The sequence below is a fragment of the Stegastes partitus genome, unplaced genomic scaffold (genome assembly GCF_000690725.1).
Source record: "Stegastes partitus isolate 25-593 unplaced genomic scaffold, Stegastes_partitus-1.0.2 Scaffold945, whole genome shotgun sequence".
NCBI lineage: Eukaryota > Metazoa > Chordata > Actinopteri > Pomacentridae > Stegastes > Stegastes partitus.
Genome location: NW_007578676.1, coordinates 42,981 through 54,784, shown reverse-complemented (window position 1 = coordinate 54,784; position 11,804 = coordinate 42,981). Strand labels below are relative to the sequence as shown.

The 11,804-nt window shown below is 47.3% G+C and overlaps 2 protein-coding genes across 3 annotated transcripts in view; one reads left to right on the top strand and one right to left on the bottom strand.

Moving 5' to 3' along the window:
* Positions 1–1,972, top strand: part of gldc (glycine dehydrogenase (decarboxylating)) — a 25,012-nt gene extending 23,040 nt beyond the window's left edge. The window contains exon 25 of the mRNA XM_008294148.1: positions 1,005–1,972. Within this exon, the coding sequence (XP_008292370.1) occupies positions 1,005–1,145 (141 nt within the window). The 3' untranslated portion in view covers positions 1,146–1,972. The remainder of the gene's footprint in view (positions 1–1,004) is intronic.
* A 621-nt stretch (positions 1,973–2,593) lies between these two features.
* LOC103366423 (monocarboxylate transporter 13) lies at positions 2,594–9,882 on the bottom strand. 2 transcript variants are annotated; one of them, XM_008294146.1, is made up of 5 exons: positions 9,604–9,882; positions 8,363–8,598; positions 8,141–8,284; positions 6,618–7,388; positions 2,594–3,983 (listed from the first exon to the last, which is right to left on the bottom strand). In XM_008294146.1, the coding sequence occupies exons 2-5, from the start codon at positions 8,562–8,564 to the stop codon at positions 3,799–3,801; spliced, it is 1,302 nt and encodes a 433-aa protein (XP_008292368.1). In that variant the 5' UTR covers positions 8,565–8,598; positions 9,604–9,882; the 3' UTR covers positions 2,594–3,798. The 2 variants fall into 2 exon arrangements, with proteins under 2 accessions (XP_008292368.1, XP_008292369.1); XM_008294147.1 differs by having other exon boundaries at positions 8,363–8,595.
* Positions 9,883–11,804: the final 1,922 nt, after the last annotated feature.

Sequence of the window (11,804 nt, the reverse complement as noted above, 5' to 3'; positions counted from 1 at the left end):
CACTTGCTCCGATCTGCCCGAAACTCGACATGCCGGATCACAGTCCCGCCGTGCGCGAAGGCCGACAAGCGTAGGTGCGAGGACCCGTCCATCGCCGCTTGCGGCTTTAATTTCCCCTGACTTCCTCCCAAGTGAGCTGGATGTTGCTCTCCTGCACCAGTAGGTGGCAGCAGTTCCTGCAAAGACCATCAAAGCTCTGCTCTCCACATCCTCCATACAGAGACTACTGGAGACACTGGTACCTGGTACCGCTGTGCTTCTGTCTGCAGAACCCCTCATTATGAGTGTCTACCACCACAGAAGAAAGCTTTCTGCAGACAGAAACGTGGCATCAAGGCGTAACTGTGGGCTCACCAGTGTCTCCAGTAGTGGTCGGTCCCTATATGGAGAGCAGAACCTTGATCTTCTTTGCAGAACCTGCTGCCACCCTCTGGTTTAGGTACATCAGCAAGACCTGAATCCAGATTTAAACGCAGCCTTCACATCAATGCAGTGTTGAGCATCATGTTGTTCACTTGGGAGGAAGTCAGAGGAAATCGGTGAGGAGGCATCAGTATGAACAACTTAATCCTCACCGCCGACTGGAGCACAAACTGGGGTTATTAGAACCCTATAGATCGGTTCTGGACGTGTTCAGAAGGACTGTCAGAGAAGCACTTCAGGTCTGTCTGTGTCAACAAAAGAACACAGAAAAAGATCCACCAGCAGAACAGCGTCGTTACTCCGTTATCTAGAAAAACTCAGGATGTTAAACCAACACTATCGCACAGATCTGTACGTCAGGAAAACGGATCAGCAGCTTCACAAGTAGTAGGTCGGGACTCGGCTGTCCCCCTTCATCTGAAGCCGACTCAGCTCTCTGTAGTGGCTCCGTGTGCAGAAGCACAGAACAGCCTCCTGGGTCAGAATCTAACACCAATCTGAACTCATTTTTAATCTGAGGGAGTAACTAGCGCGAGCAAACGGAGTAAAATGACTTTCTTCTCCCTGTTTGCTCCCTGCAGCCCTTCATCAGGCCCGAGACCAAATTCTGGCCGAGCATCTCCAGGATCGACGACATCTACGGCGACCAGCACCTGGTGTGCACCTGCCCCCCCATGGAGGTCTACGAGTCCCCGTACGAGGAGAACCGAGCCTCCTCGTAGACGCCCCCTACGGCTCCGTCCCGACGTCGCGCTCAGAACCCTGGAGCCTCACAGACCGGCACCTCTGAGCTCAGTGGGAGCAGGTTAAAGGTTAAAGGCTCACGATGCTGCACGTCAGCTGAGGGAAGCATCTCCATAGAAGCTTTTGATAATTCCATCAGTCAGCATGCTCAGTTTTATTAAACCTTATCTAAAATGTATGACAGAACAGGTGCTCTGACAGAATATTTAGGGTTTATTGAATCAGTTAATCACCTCAAACACAACCTGCTGAGAGCCTTCCAGCTCCTGATCTCAGTGGAGCAGCTCTGAGGACGCAGCAGGTGTCGGTCTGTGAGACATCGGACCTGAGCTCTGACGGCACCCTTTCTACCGGAGTCGCCGCAACTCGAACTCTTCAAATGGACCAAAGGTGCAACTTTTTGCTTTCCCAAGTTTGCAAAAAAAAAAACAACAAGCGCACCCGTCGACGCCGAGGCCACTTGGTACCACACCTCTGAAACGCTGGGCTTGGAGCCGAGTGCAGCTCGTTTCTTGACTCCCGACATCTTTCTTTTTTTTTTAAACAACCCTCGGTGCCTCTATTCTGTTGTGTAAAATAGCTGCCTTGACTTTTCCCATTTTTTCAAATTCCTGACAAACATAGGAGTGGTAGTTCCTGTAGGCTTTTTGTTAATATGCATCTATTATTTGAAAATGTTTTAATATGTGTTGTGACATTTGTTGACCGACTAGATAAAGACAGTCTTAATTTTAAATGAATATTTTCTAATCTAAACTGTTCTCTGTAGAAAAAAACGTCTATATTAAAACATTTTTGTCTTAAAGTGTGGACATCTCTTTTATGAAGACTACAGCTGGAATTTGTTTAGGACAACACTGCCCCCTAGTGGGTGAATATGGTTTTACAGGCACAGACGGAGCAGCCGTTGTTCTGTGAAACGGTACAAACGCTCATTTCACCAGGCAGTCGTTGACATATTTGAGTTGTTTGTCTGAGTGAGCAACAGTTTAAAAGCGCTCACAGAACCAACGGATTTCATGCATGAGAAGCTGGAACCGAAGCAGATGAGCGAATAATCGCTTCGTCGCAGAGTGATTTCCTTTTCATCGACTAGTCGCTTTATCTTTGAGCTGTGAGTGAAACCAGCTGAAGCCAGTCTGAGAATAAGCTTACGTAACAGCACTTTTAGCATGTTAGCGATTTGTACAGCACATACCACAGATTCCCAAAACGCGCCGCTAACGTCCTCTCCTGGCTTCAGTTTCATGTTATGAAGGGCAGCTCCCCCGAGACCTCACAGCAGCTACGTGGGATTCAGCTTTGGGAAAGTCGGAGGCAGAGCTGATCAGGAATATACATCCAGACATTAAAAACCAACGGTGCAGGTTTACGTCTTAAAACGATGTTAACTGTTGATATGAAAAAGGTTTCAAACAGACACAACTTTAAAACTTAAAGACTGATTTTTATAGTTCAATAAAAGTGAGTTTTCATTCAAACCATCGGTGCAGGGACTGATTCTGTGAAATGATTCATTTACAACAGTTTATATGAAAAAACCTTTTATCTAATTAAACCATTTTAAAGCTCGACGACTGAATCATACATTCAGACATAAAAACAGCTGAAGCTACGACCTGCTGCCTGCAATTAATTCACTGAAACAGCTTAGAGTGTTTGTTGTCAGGTGAAACAGGTTATATATGGAGGGTTATTAAACACTTAAGTGGTTCCAAAAGGCCAAACCTTGTTTCCTTTTCAAGTCTTTAAAAAGTCTCTATTGCATAAGAACAAGTGGGCAGGATAAATATTTATTAGCGCTCCGCGGCGGCGGTTCACGAGTTCACAGAAAGTCAGCGCTCCAGTAACGAGAGGAACCCGAGCAGCCTGACCCACATGCTGCAGCAGGTTCAAGCCTTAAAGCGACAGACCCAACGTCCTGCTGACGACTTCTCAGTCAGTCAACAGACAAAAACAAAAATGTCATCAATCAACAGCTCATGAATTTACCTGTTGTTCTACAGCAGTGATGCTGCAGCGGCGAAGTTAGAAGAGAAGTGAAAAGATCCAAACCAACAGTCCTACATTCAGGCTTCTTTCTCTGAGCTGTTCCTAAACATGGTGAGATAAGCTGATCGAACAGCTGAGAAATTTATATCATGTTCTGCAGTTTAACTCTTTACACCCTCTTGTGCAAAACATAAGAACTGGTTTTTGAGGAAAACACTTCACCTCTGTAGAAATGCAGCTGTCTGTCTGTGACCTCTTTTAAGATTTACAGCTTGACAAGAAGCTAACTCTGCTGGTTTAGCTGTTTTCATGGAAGTTGTTGTGGTCGAACACCGTCAGCTGTATTCTGTAAACTCTTGAGAGCATCAGTGCTGAAGATGAAACCTGCTGCAGTGTTTCAGACTTAAAGCTCGGCAGGTGTGAGGAGTTGAACCGATCCGATGTTTGGTCCTCCGGGGTTAAAACAACTTGTGTGTCCTGCAGAGTGTCTCCAGGTTGCAACCAGCCAGCCAACACATCAGTGGACTGTTTCTAAGTTTGATTGTAAAAGCCGCGACTGAATCAATGTTCAAGTGCAAAAATGAAGTAACTGTGCAGCTTCCATTCGCCCGCCGGTCAGACGTCTTACGTAACCGAGTCTCACTTGACTTTTCCCGGCTGCCAGTCCTCCGGTGTGTTAATGGCCTGGTGAACTTCAGCCTCCACGGCTTTCCTCTTCTGCAGCAGGCTGTCGACCGCCACCACAAACACCGCTGACGTGATGAGGCAGAGGCCGGAGAGGTAGAAGGCAGCGCTGAAGTCTTTGGTCTGGTCCACCAGCCAGCCTGCACCAGAAACACAGGAGAGCAAAAACCACACAGTCATGAATAAATGAGCAGGAGCGTCTCTGCAGGAGCACGTGGACCTGCAGCCAGACATCTGAGCTGCTTCAGGTTAACCTGTGACGTGTGCGCTCCCTCTTTAAGGTTTAAATCGGTTCCAGGGGAAATCTTTCATTTCAAGTCGTCACTGTGGAAAAGTCCATTAAATAAGTGCAAAGCAGATCAGCTCATAGAGACGAGCCACATGAATAACAGGTGATGTCACTTCTGGAAACTCTGATCAGATCTTTGATGTCCCACAAATACAAAGATTTAAAGATTAAAGAAAAAGAAGGAGTTCTGCACTTTGTTCTTTAGATTTCGAGCTAAAAACAGAAGCTAAATACGATCACGGTGACGAACGAGATGCTGAGCAGGTTTATACTTTAGATTTATGATTTCCTAGAAACCCACTGCTCCTAAACGCCTCATCGTTGTAGTCACGATGCTCCATGTTCAGCACTACAGGAACACATCCACACACAGGAGGTCCAGACTGGATGGAAACGGAAAAACCTCTGCAGTAAATCACCTGACATGACAGAAGTATTTGAACTTCACTAAACGTACTTTGAGTAAATCACGGCTTCCTGGACAGCAGAGGAGGAGCTCTGACTGATCATCAGACTGTGTGACAGCTCACCTGGTCGACGTGAACAAAGGTACGAGCTGTACCTGCTGTTACTGTCACATCGATCCCGGCTGCACACGGCTTATAGGATCAGAAAGACTTCAGGAAGTTACAGCAGGTGCAGAAAAAGCAGAATCGCACGTTAAATTCTAACTTACATGAAATAAGTTTTGTGATTTAAAGAGGAGTTTGTGTGAAACTTTGGCAGCTGAGGTCACCCAGACGGTGTCTTCTGAGCTCCCTGAGATGTTCTGCTGAGATGTGGAACAGCCCTGATGTTCACATTACATCTTGTGTGCAGAGGAAACCAGTCTGACAGTTTGTTTTCGTCCTGGCTGAGCTCTGACGCTGAGGTTAGTTTGGGAAGCCCGACGTGTCGAAACCCTGACGGTAAACCTGCCTGCGGGGACGGGACCGCTGGATGTTCCCTCTGGATGAGAAGAACATGCTCATGATCAGAAATGAGATTACTTCAGAACCCTTTCATGTGCTGCCAGGTTCACTTTGTTATCCACACGCTGCCTAATGTGCTTTTGTCCAAGACGTGGCTCTGACACGTCCTCTGGGTGTTTGGAGCTACGGTCGTACAAGTAACTGCAATTAAACATTTGATCGTCTCGTTCTGTTCAGTTCATGCTTGTTCTGGTTGTAGTTCTCGGTATCGGCCTGTAACCGCCACGTTCTGGCTGCAAACCAAGAAACCGTCGGCCTCAAAGTCGTCGTGCTCTCATGTCCAAATGAGCTCCAGCGTTTGTTTTCTAACTGAATCCATGACGTGAATAAAATATCAGAAGTCAAGGGACTCGCGTTAAACAGTCGGCGCAGCAGGAGAAGAAACAGGGACTGAATCAGATCCCTTCTGTTGGTCGTTAGTCTGTGCAGACGAAGGAAGCTACGATTCTGCAAAATGATTGGTCAGAGCCAAGACTTGTGATCAGGCAACTGTGGAATAACTGTGACAGGTTTGGCCACATCATCATCCATCCATCATCTCTACACCTTAGTCCTCACCAGGGTCATGGGGGGCGGAGCCTATCCCAGCTGACTCAGGGTGAAGGCAGGTTCACCTGGACAGGTAACCAGTCTATCACAGGGCTACACTTAGAGACAGACAACCAAGCACACTCACATTCACACCTACGGACAATTTACAATCACCAATTAACCTCAGCATGTTCCTGGACTGTGGGAGGAAGCCGGAGAACCCGGAGAGAACCCACGCTGCACAGGGAGAACATGGAGACTCCACGCAGGAAGATCCCGGGTGTCCTCACCGGGACGTGAACCGGCAACCTTTTAGCTGTGAGGCCACGATGCTAACCACTGAGCCACCTGCACATCGTCATAAAGGATCTAAACTTGACAATAAAAGCTGAGTAGGATTCTTTCTTCCATCAGCCGTCTGCTAGTCTGGGTGAGAAGATGTCGACACTCTGAGGTGACTGGTTTGACTGCACACGTCCATAATTATGAAATAACGTTCTAGGAACTTTCTAGGAAACACTGATGCCAGTTGCTACTTGTCGACGTATAATCGTGTTCCTGTTAACTTCTTCCCTGAACTCTGTCATACAACAAATCATTTCCCAACATTTCCTGTTCAGAAGAGCAATGATTTACTTCTTTGAAATGGATTCCTCTCTGCGTGTTTTTACTAAACTACTATTTCAACGATTATTTGGATATTACAGATCACAGATAATAAAAGTAAAGCCTCACATTCAGTTTTTTAAATCTATAAACCTGAAGAAGCTTTTTCATTCTAGCGTCTGTGTTTCGTCCTTCTCACGTGACCTGTGCTGCTCTAACACCTCACTTCCCTTTGAGCAGGATCCTGTCTAATAAAACGCACTTAATCACGTTAATATGAACTAATGCACTGAGTAATGTTTGGTTCTGGTACCTGCTTGTGCCGTCTCTGTACCAGCTGCTGTACCAACCTTCTAGTCCAAACACGAACTGCTCACCTGCAGCAGGAGGACCAATGAAACCCCCGATGCTCCTGAACATCATGAAGAGCCCCAGGCCGCTGTCGAACCCCTCCAGGCTCACAATGTCCACGATGGAGGTGATGTGAATGGCCACCACGCAGCCGAACAGGAAGCCGTAGAGGGAGGCGAACACCAGGATGACCCAGTAGTTGTGGCTGATGGGCAGCAGCAGCAGAACCACCCCGAGCAGAGTGGCCACCATGGTGAGCAGCTGCAGGTTCCTCAGCAGCCGCATGTTCGCGATCCACCCGCAGACCAGCCTCCCCGCCAGGTCGGCCAGCGCCAGGACGGAGAGGATGGAGGCCGGCCAGTACTTATCCATCCCCAGGCTGTTGGCGAAGGGCACCAGGAAGAGAGGCGGGATGAAGAACCCCGCCGCTGCGAAGATGGCGAACAGGATGTAGAGCAGGAGTTCTGGTTTGGTCATGAGGGAGCACTGGAAGAAGGCCTTCCTCTTGGGTGGCGGCGCAGCAGCGTCTGCTTCCAGACAGTCTCTGGCGTCCCGGCTCGACTCCAGAGGCCTCATGAGGGCGCCGCAGACGCACAGGTTGAGCTGAAGGCCTCCGATGACGAGCAAGGCGCCCTGCCACGTGTACGTCTCGATGAGCCACTGGAAGAAGGGGCCGAACATGACGGCGAAGACGCACTCCCCCGAGCTGGCGATGGCGTAGGCGATGGGACGCCAGCGAACAAAGTAGTGGCTCACCATGCTGCTGGCGGGGATCCACGAGAAGGAGATGCCCAGACCTGGAACAAGGAGACTGGAAACCATCAGCATCATGCAGGTGGTCGCCTTCAAGTGAGATCTGTTCGTCCCACATGTGTAGAAAATAAAGAACATGTGATTTCATGTCTGGATTAACCTCTACGGTACTTTGTTAGTTAATCATTTTGGCTGTAATGAGTCAAGATTTAACATCAGATGATAAAGAAAAGTAGAAAATCTCTGCCTGTAAGATCATCGTCTTCTTTTTGTTTCTTTATTTTGGCGTCTCGTTCTGTGTTAGATGTTGTGACTCAGTTGCTTTTAGTCATGAAAGAACCTCCTTTCTTACACAATGCAGCTCAGGGCATCTCCATGCAAACATGTCGGGCTGCATAACTCGCTGCAGCGGATCTCTCTGGCTCGGTTCTATTCTGCATGCCTCCCAAAACGCTGTCACGGGATCACTGATGGTTTAAGAAATATTAAATTCTACTACAGAACCAGGACCGATGTGCAGGTTGCTGTGTACAGAGCCAATCAGGTCAAATCATTTAACTGCAACTGAAGCCTGGTGACTAATGCTGGTGCAGCTCAGTGTCCTCCATGACACGACCCATCAGACTGGTTCCTCTGGCCCATTTAGAAAGATGTTATTAACCCCTTAAACCCGCTTGTGGCCGCTCAGATTTACTTTCCTAAAGAGTTCAAATGGCCGTGATGAATCTCAAACGCAGGCGTGTTAATGGCGTGTTGGAGGAGCAGTGACGCTGAGCTCGTGTTCTGAGTGCGCTACCTTGCAGGACCCCCATGCTGAGGTAGAGCCAGGGCAGACTGAGGTCCAGAGACGCCAGCATCATCCCCGAAGTGGTCAGCAGCCCTCCGACCATAATGACCACCCTCTGGGAAAACCGTAAGGTCAGCGCACTGGCTACCGGACCTGCAGACAGAACCACAGCAGCCCTTGAAGAACACACCGAGGCCAAACAAAACAACCAATGACTGCCGCCGTCTTTACCTCCGAGGTGAAACAAGGCAATAGTGGTGGAGGTGACCCAGGAGGTGGTGCTCAGCGGGACTCCGAAGTGGTTCTGGATGTCCAGGAAGAAGAGGCCGAAGTTCTTGAGGACAGCAGCGGTGAGGCCCATGGTGAGGAAGGCCGAGGCCACCACCACCCAGCCGTACCCCCCGTCAGGAGGCCTGGTGCTCCTGGACTGCATCCTCCTCGTCCCTCTGGCTGCTCGGCTGGCTCTGCTGAAAGGTGGTTATGCAACACGGTTATGAACTTCCAGCGGAGGCAGGGCTTATGGAAACCAACACTCAGCACCAGCAGATGCTCGCAGCTGTGAGACCTGTCAAACAGAGCAGGGACTGGTTCTGGAAATCAAAGGGGGAAGAAATGAACTCTTCCTGGTCCAAAGTGCAGACCAGTTCACCAGGCTGGTGCTGACCTTGATATGGGTCAGAGGAGCTTTAATAGAAGCTCAAATCAGGGTTATCGCCAAGTAGGTCAGAGGTGTTGTGTTACGCTGACATGACAAGGATGGAGGTGTGAAGAGAAAGACCCAAACCCAAACCCCTAATCCAAACCCCTAATCCAAACCCCTAACCCAAACCCAGACCAAACAGCAAATCCAAGAAATGTTCTGCAATAAAAAAGACGAGAAACATCTGCAGACTGGAGGAACGTGCAGCTGACACTGGACGTCTCATTTGCTCATTTCTGTATCTGTCTTATGTTTTCTTGTAAGTTTTGTTGACTTTCTTCTGTGTTATATTTTCTATATTTTCATTTTAATTTGCTTTACCTTCATCTTTTACCCTACCATAGTATTCTGTGCTGTCTTTTTGCCCTATTTGCCCCCTCTGTGGAACAGTCCTGCTGCTGGAACACCTGAACTTCCCTCTGGGGTTAATAAAGTCAGTCTAAGTCGTTGGTTTTTAAATCTTCAGGAATCATAAAGTAGTCCCACATTACAGGAGCAGGATGAAGGAGGCTTCTGAGGAGGTTTCTAATGTTTCTGTCCCAGAAAAAAAAATAAAAAAAAATAAGTGAAGCTTCACAAACCAGGCGACTGATAAACAAATAGAAATAAACAAAAAACAGGAAATAAAAGTGAACATTTTAAAGTGAGTTCAGGTTTAAACAGAATTATTTTATTTTATTCGGAGCGCGCGAGGCTTTTAAAACGTCCCTTCAAATTAAAACGACAGAAAAACAACAACAGCAGCAGCTTCTGAAAAACAGTTTAAACTCACATTTCTTTTCTCTCTCGTTACGGTTCTCCTCCCGGTGTCCTCCACATGTCTACCGGGACACCACCAGCAGCTCTCCGTGCGGCGGTCCGCTCCGGTCCGTCCGCTCCACCGGCAGCTCGGGAGGTGGATCCGGTGACCGTTAGAACCGGTACCGGCCGTTTAGCCTCGTTCCTCCTCACGCTGATCAAACAGCACCACGAGCAGTCGGACTAGTTCGAGCAGCAGCGGGCTGTCATCATCCCGACTGGACCTGAGAGCTGCCGGCGAACCGACCTGAGATCAGACCGGGCCAAAGCGCATCAACGGCGGATTTCAAAATAAAGTTCCGCCTAATCCTGTTATTGTGTTGCTGCAGTTTTCATGTAGATTTCAAAATAAGAAAAAAATAATTAATGAGAATTACATAATTATCTTGTAAAAACCAAAATAAATATGTAGGTCAAGTTCCTGTGTAAAAAGATCGGTCTGACCTTTGCTTTAAAGTCTATTTATAGCTTCTTCTTCTTCTTCTTTAGGAGCTGTCCAGGTGGTCAGCTTGCAAAAATACAGGACAAGATAAAACACTGAAGGACGTTTAAAATCACCCTTGTATGCACTTAATTACAATGACATCTTGCTGGCAGTTTAAATCAATAAAGGGCATTCATTCGTTCAAATATAATTATAAAATGATTTTTTTATAAACACATGCACCCCAAGAAACATGAACATTGCTAAATGGGGAAAAAAAAAGATCATTTTAAGTACAAACTATTACAAATGTTATTACACTTTCCCCCCCCCCTTTAAATCTTTAACGCAAAACACAAACAAACCAACAAAAAAACCCACAAACATCACAGAAAAATTCCCTGAGTGTAAATAATTCTGATTTACAAACCTTTCGTCTGTCATCTCTCCTTTTTCTCAGTGGAAATGGGAAGGCATTCTTCCTTTTTTGTGGTAAAAAACAAACAAAAAAACCCTGTTGATTTTATTCATAATAATAAAGGATCTATGGCATTATAACATTTTTGAGTTCTTTCCACTTCCAGCAGTCCTTGTGCTGTTTCCACGGAGGTGCAGGACTTAATACTGCCGTGAAAAGTGAACTCACAGTGAACAACAATATGACGGAAACCAGCCAGAAACCGTTCAGGCTTCAGAGGGTTAACGTTCGTATGAATCCTTTATTTTGAAGGCTGCAGTTCAGCAACTAGCAGCTGTGGAGGTGCAGTGAAACCATCAAACAACCTGTGAACTCACTTCATTTACAGCTAAAATATATTCATTTACATTGTCGACCTCCAAATGAAAGTAAAAGACAGTTACAGGAAGTTATAGTTTACATGTTATAAGTATAAAAATGTTTGATTTGTCCTAAAGAAGAAAAAACATCAATGAATAATTTATCTTGATTTATTCTCATTTATTTCCTCACTGGGCTCCATAAATACCTTCTAGGTGTATGAAAGTGCATCACTTTGCATTAACGGAGCCCTAAGCAGCAGTGAACGGGTCTGAAACGCCTGAACCGTCCCCGTGGGTCGCTGTGGACCTGGACTCCAGACATGTGGTGGAAACCCCTTCAAGCGCCCCCCTCAGTCCCTCGTCTCCTGTTACTGCAGTTGCATAATCAGATGTGGGTGGTGCACGCTGCAGAAGATTGGAGATGTTTCCCACTATGGAGCTACAGCTTCACACATCTGGACCGATGAGGAACAAACCACACGCTTGGACCAACACCTGGACAAATGGCCTCCCTGCACCTGTAAAGGATTCAATCTACTGGACGACATTCATGGAATAAGTTAAGACACTGAGTTTGGTTTTGAAGCTTCTTGACAGGGCTGCAGGTGGCTCGGTGGTTAGCACCGTGGCCTCACAGCTAGAAGGTCGGTGGTTTGTGTCCCGGTGAGGACACCCGGGATCTTCCTGCGTGGAGTCTCCATGTTCTCCCCGTGCAGCGTGGGTTCTCTCCGGGTTCTCCGGCTTCCTCCCACAGTCCAGAAACATGCTGAGGTTAATTGGTGATTGTAAATTGTCTGTAGGTGTGAATGTGAGTGTGCTTGGTTGTCTGTCTCTAAGTGTAGCCCTGTGATAGACTGGTTACCTGTCCAGGTGAACCTGCCTTCACCCTGAGTCAGCTGGGATAGGCTCCGCCCCCCATGACCCTGGTGAGGATGAAGGTGTAGAGATGATGGATGGATGTAAATAACGAG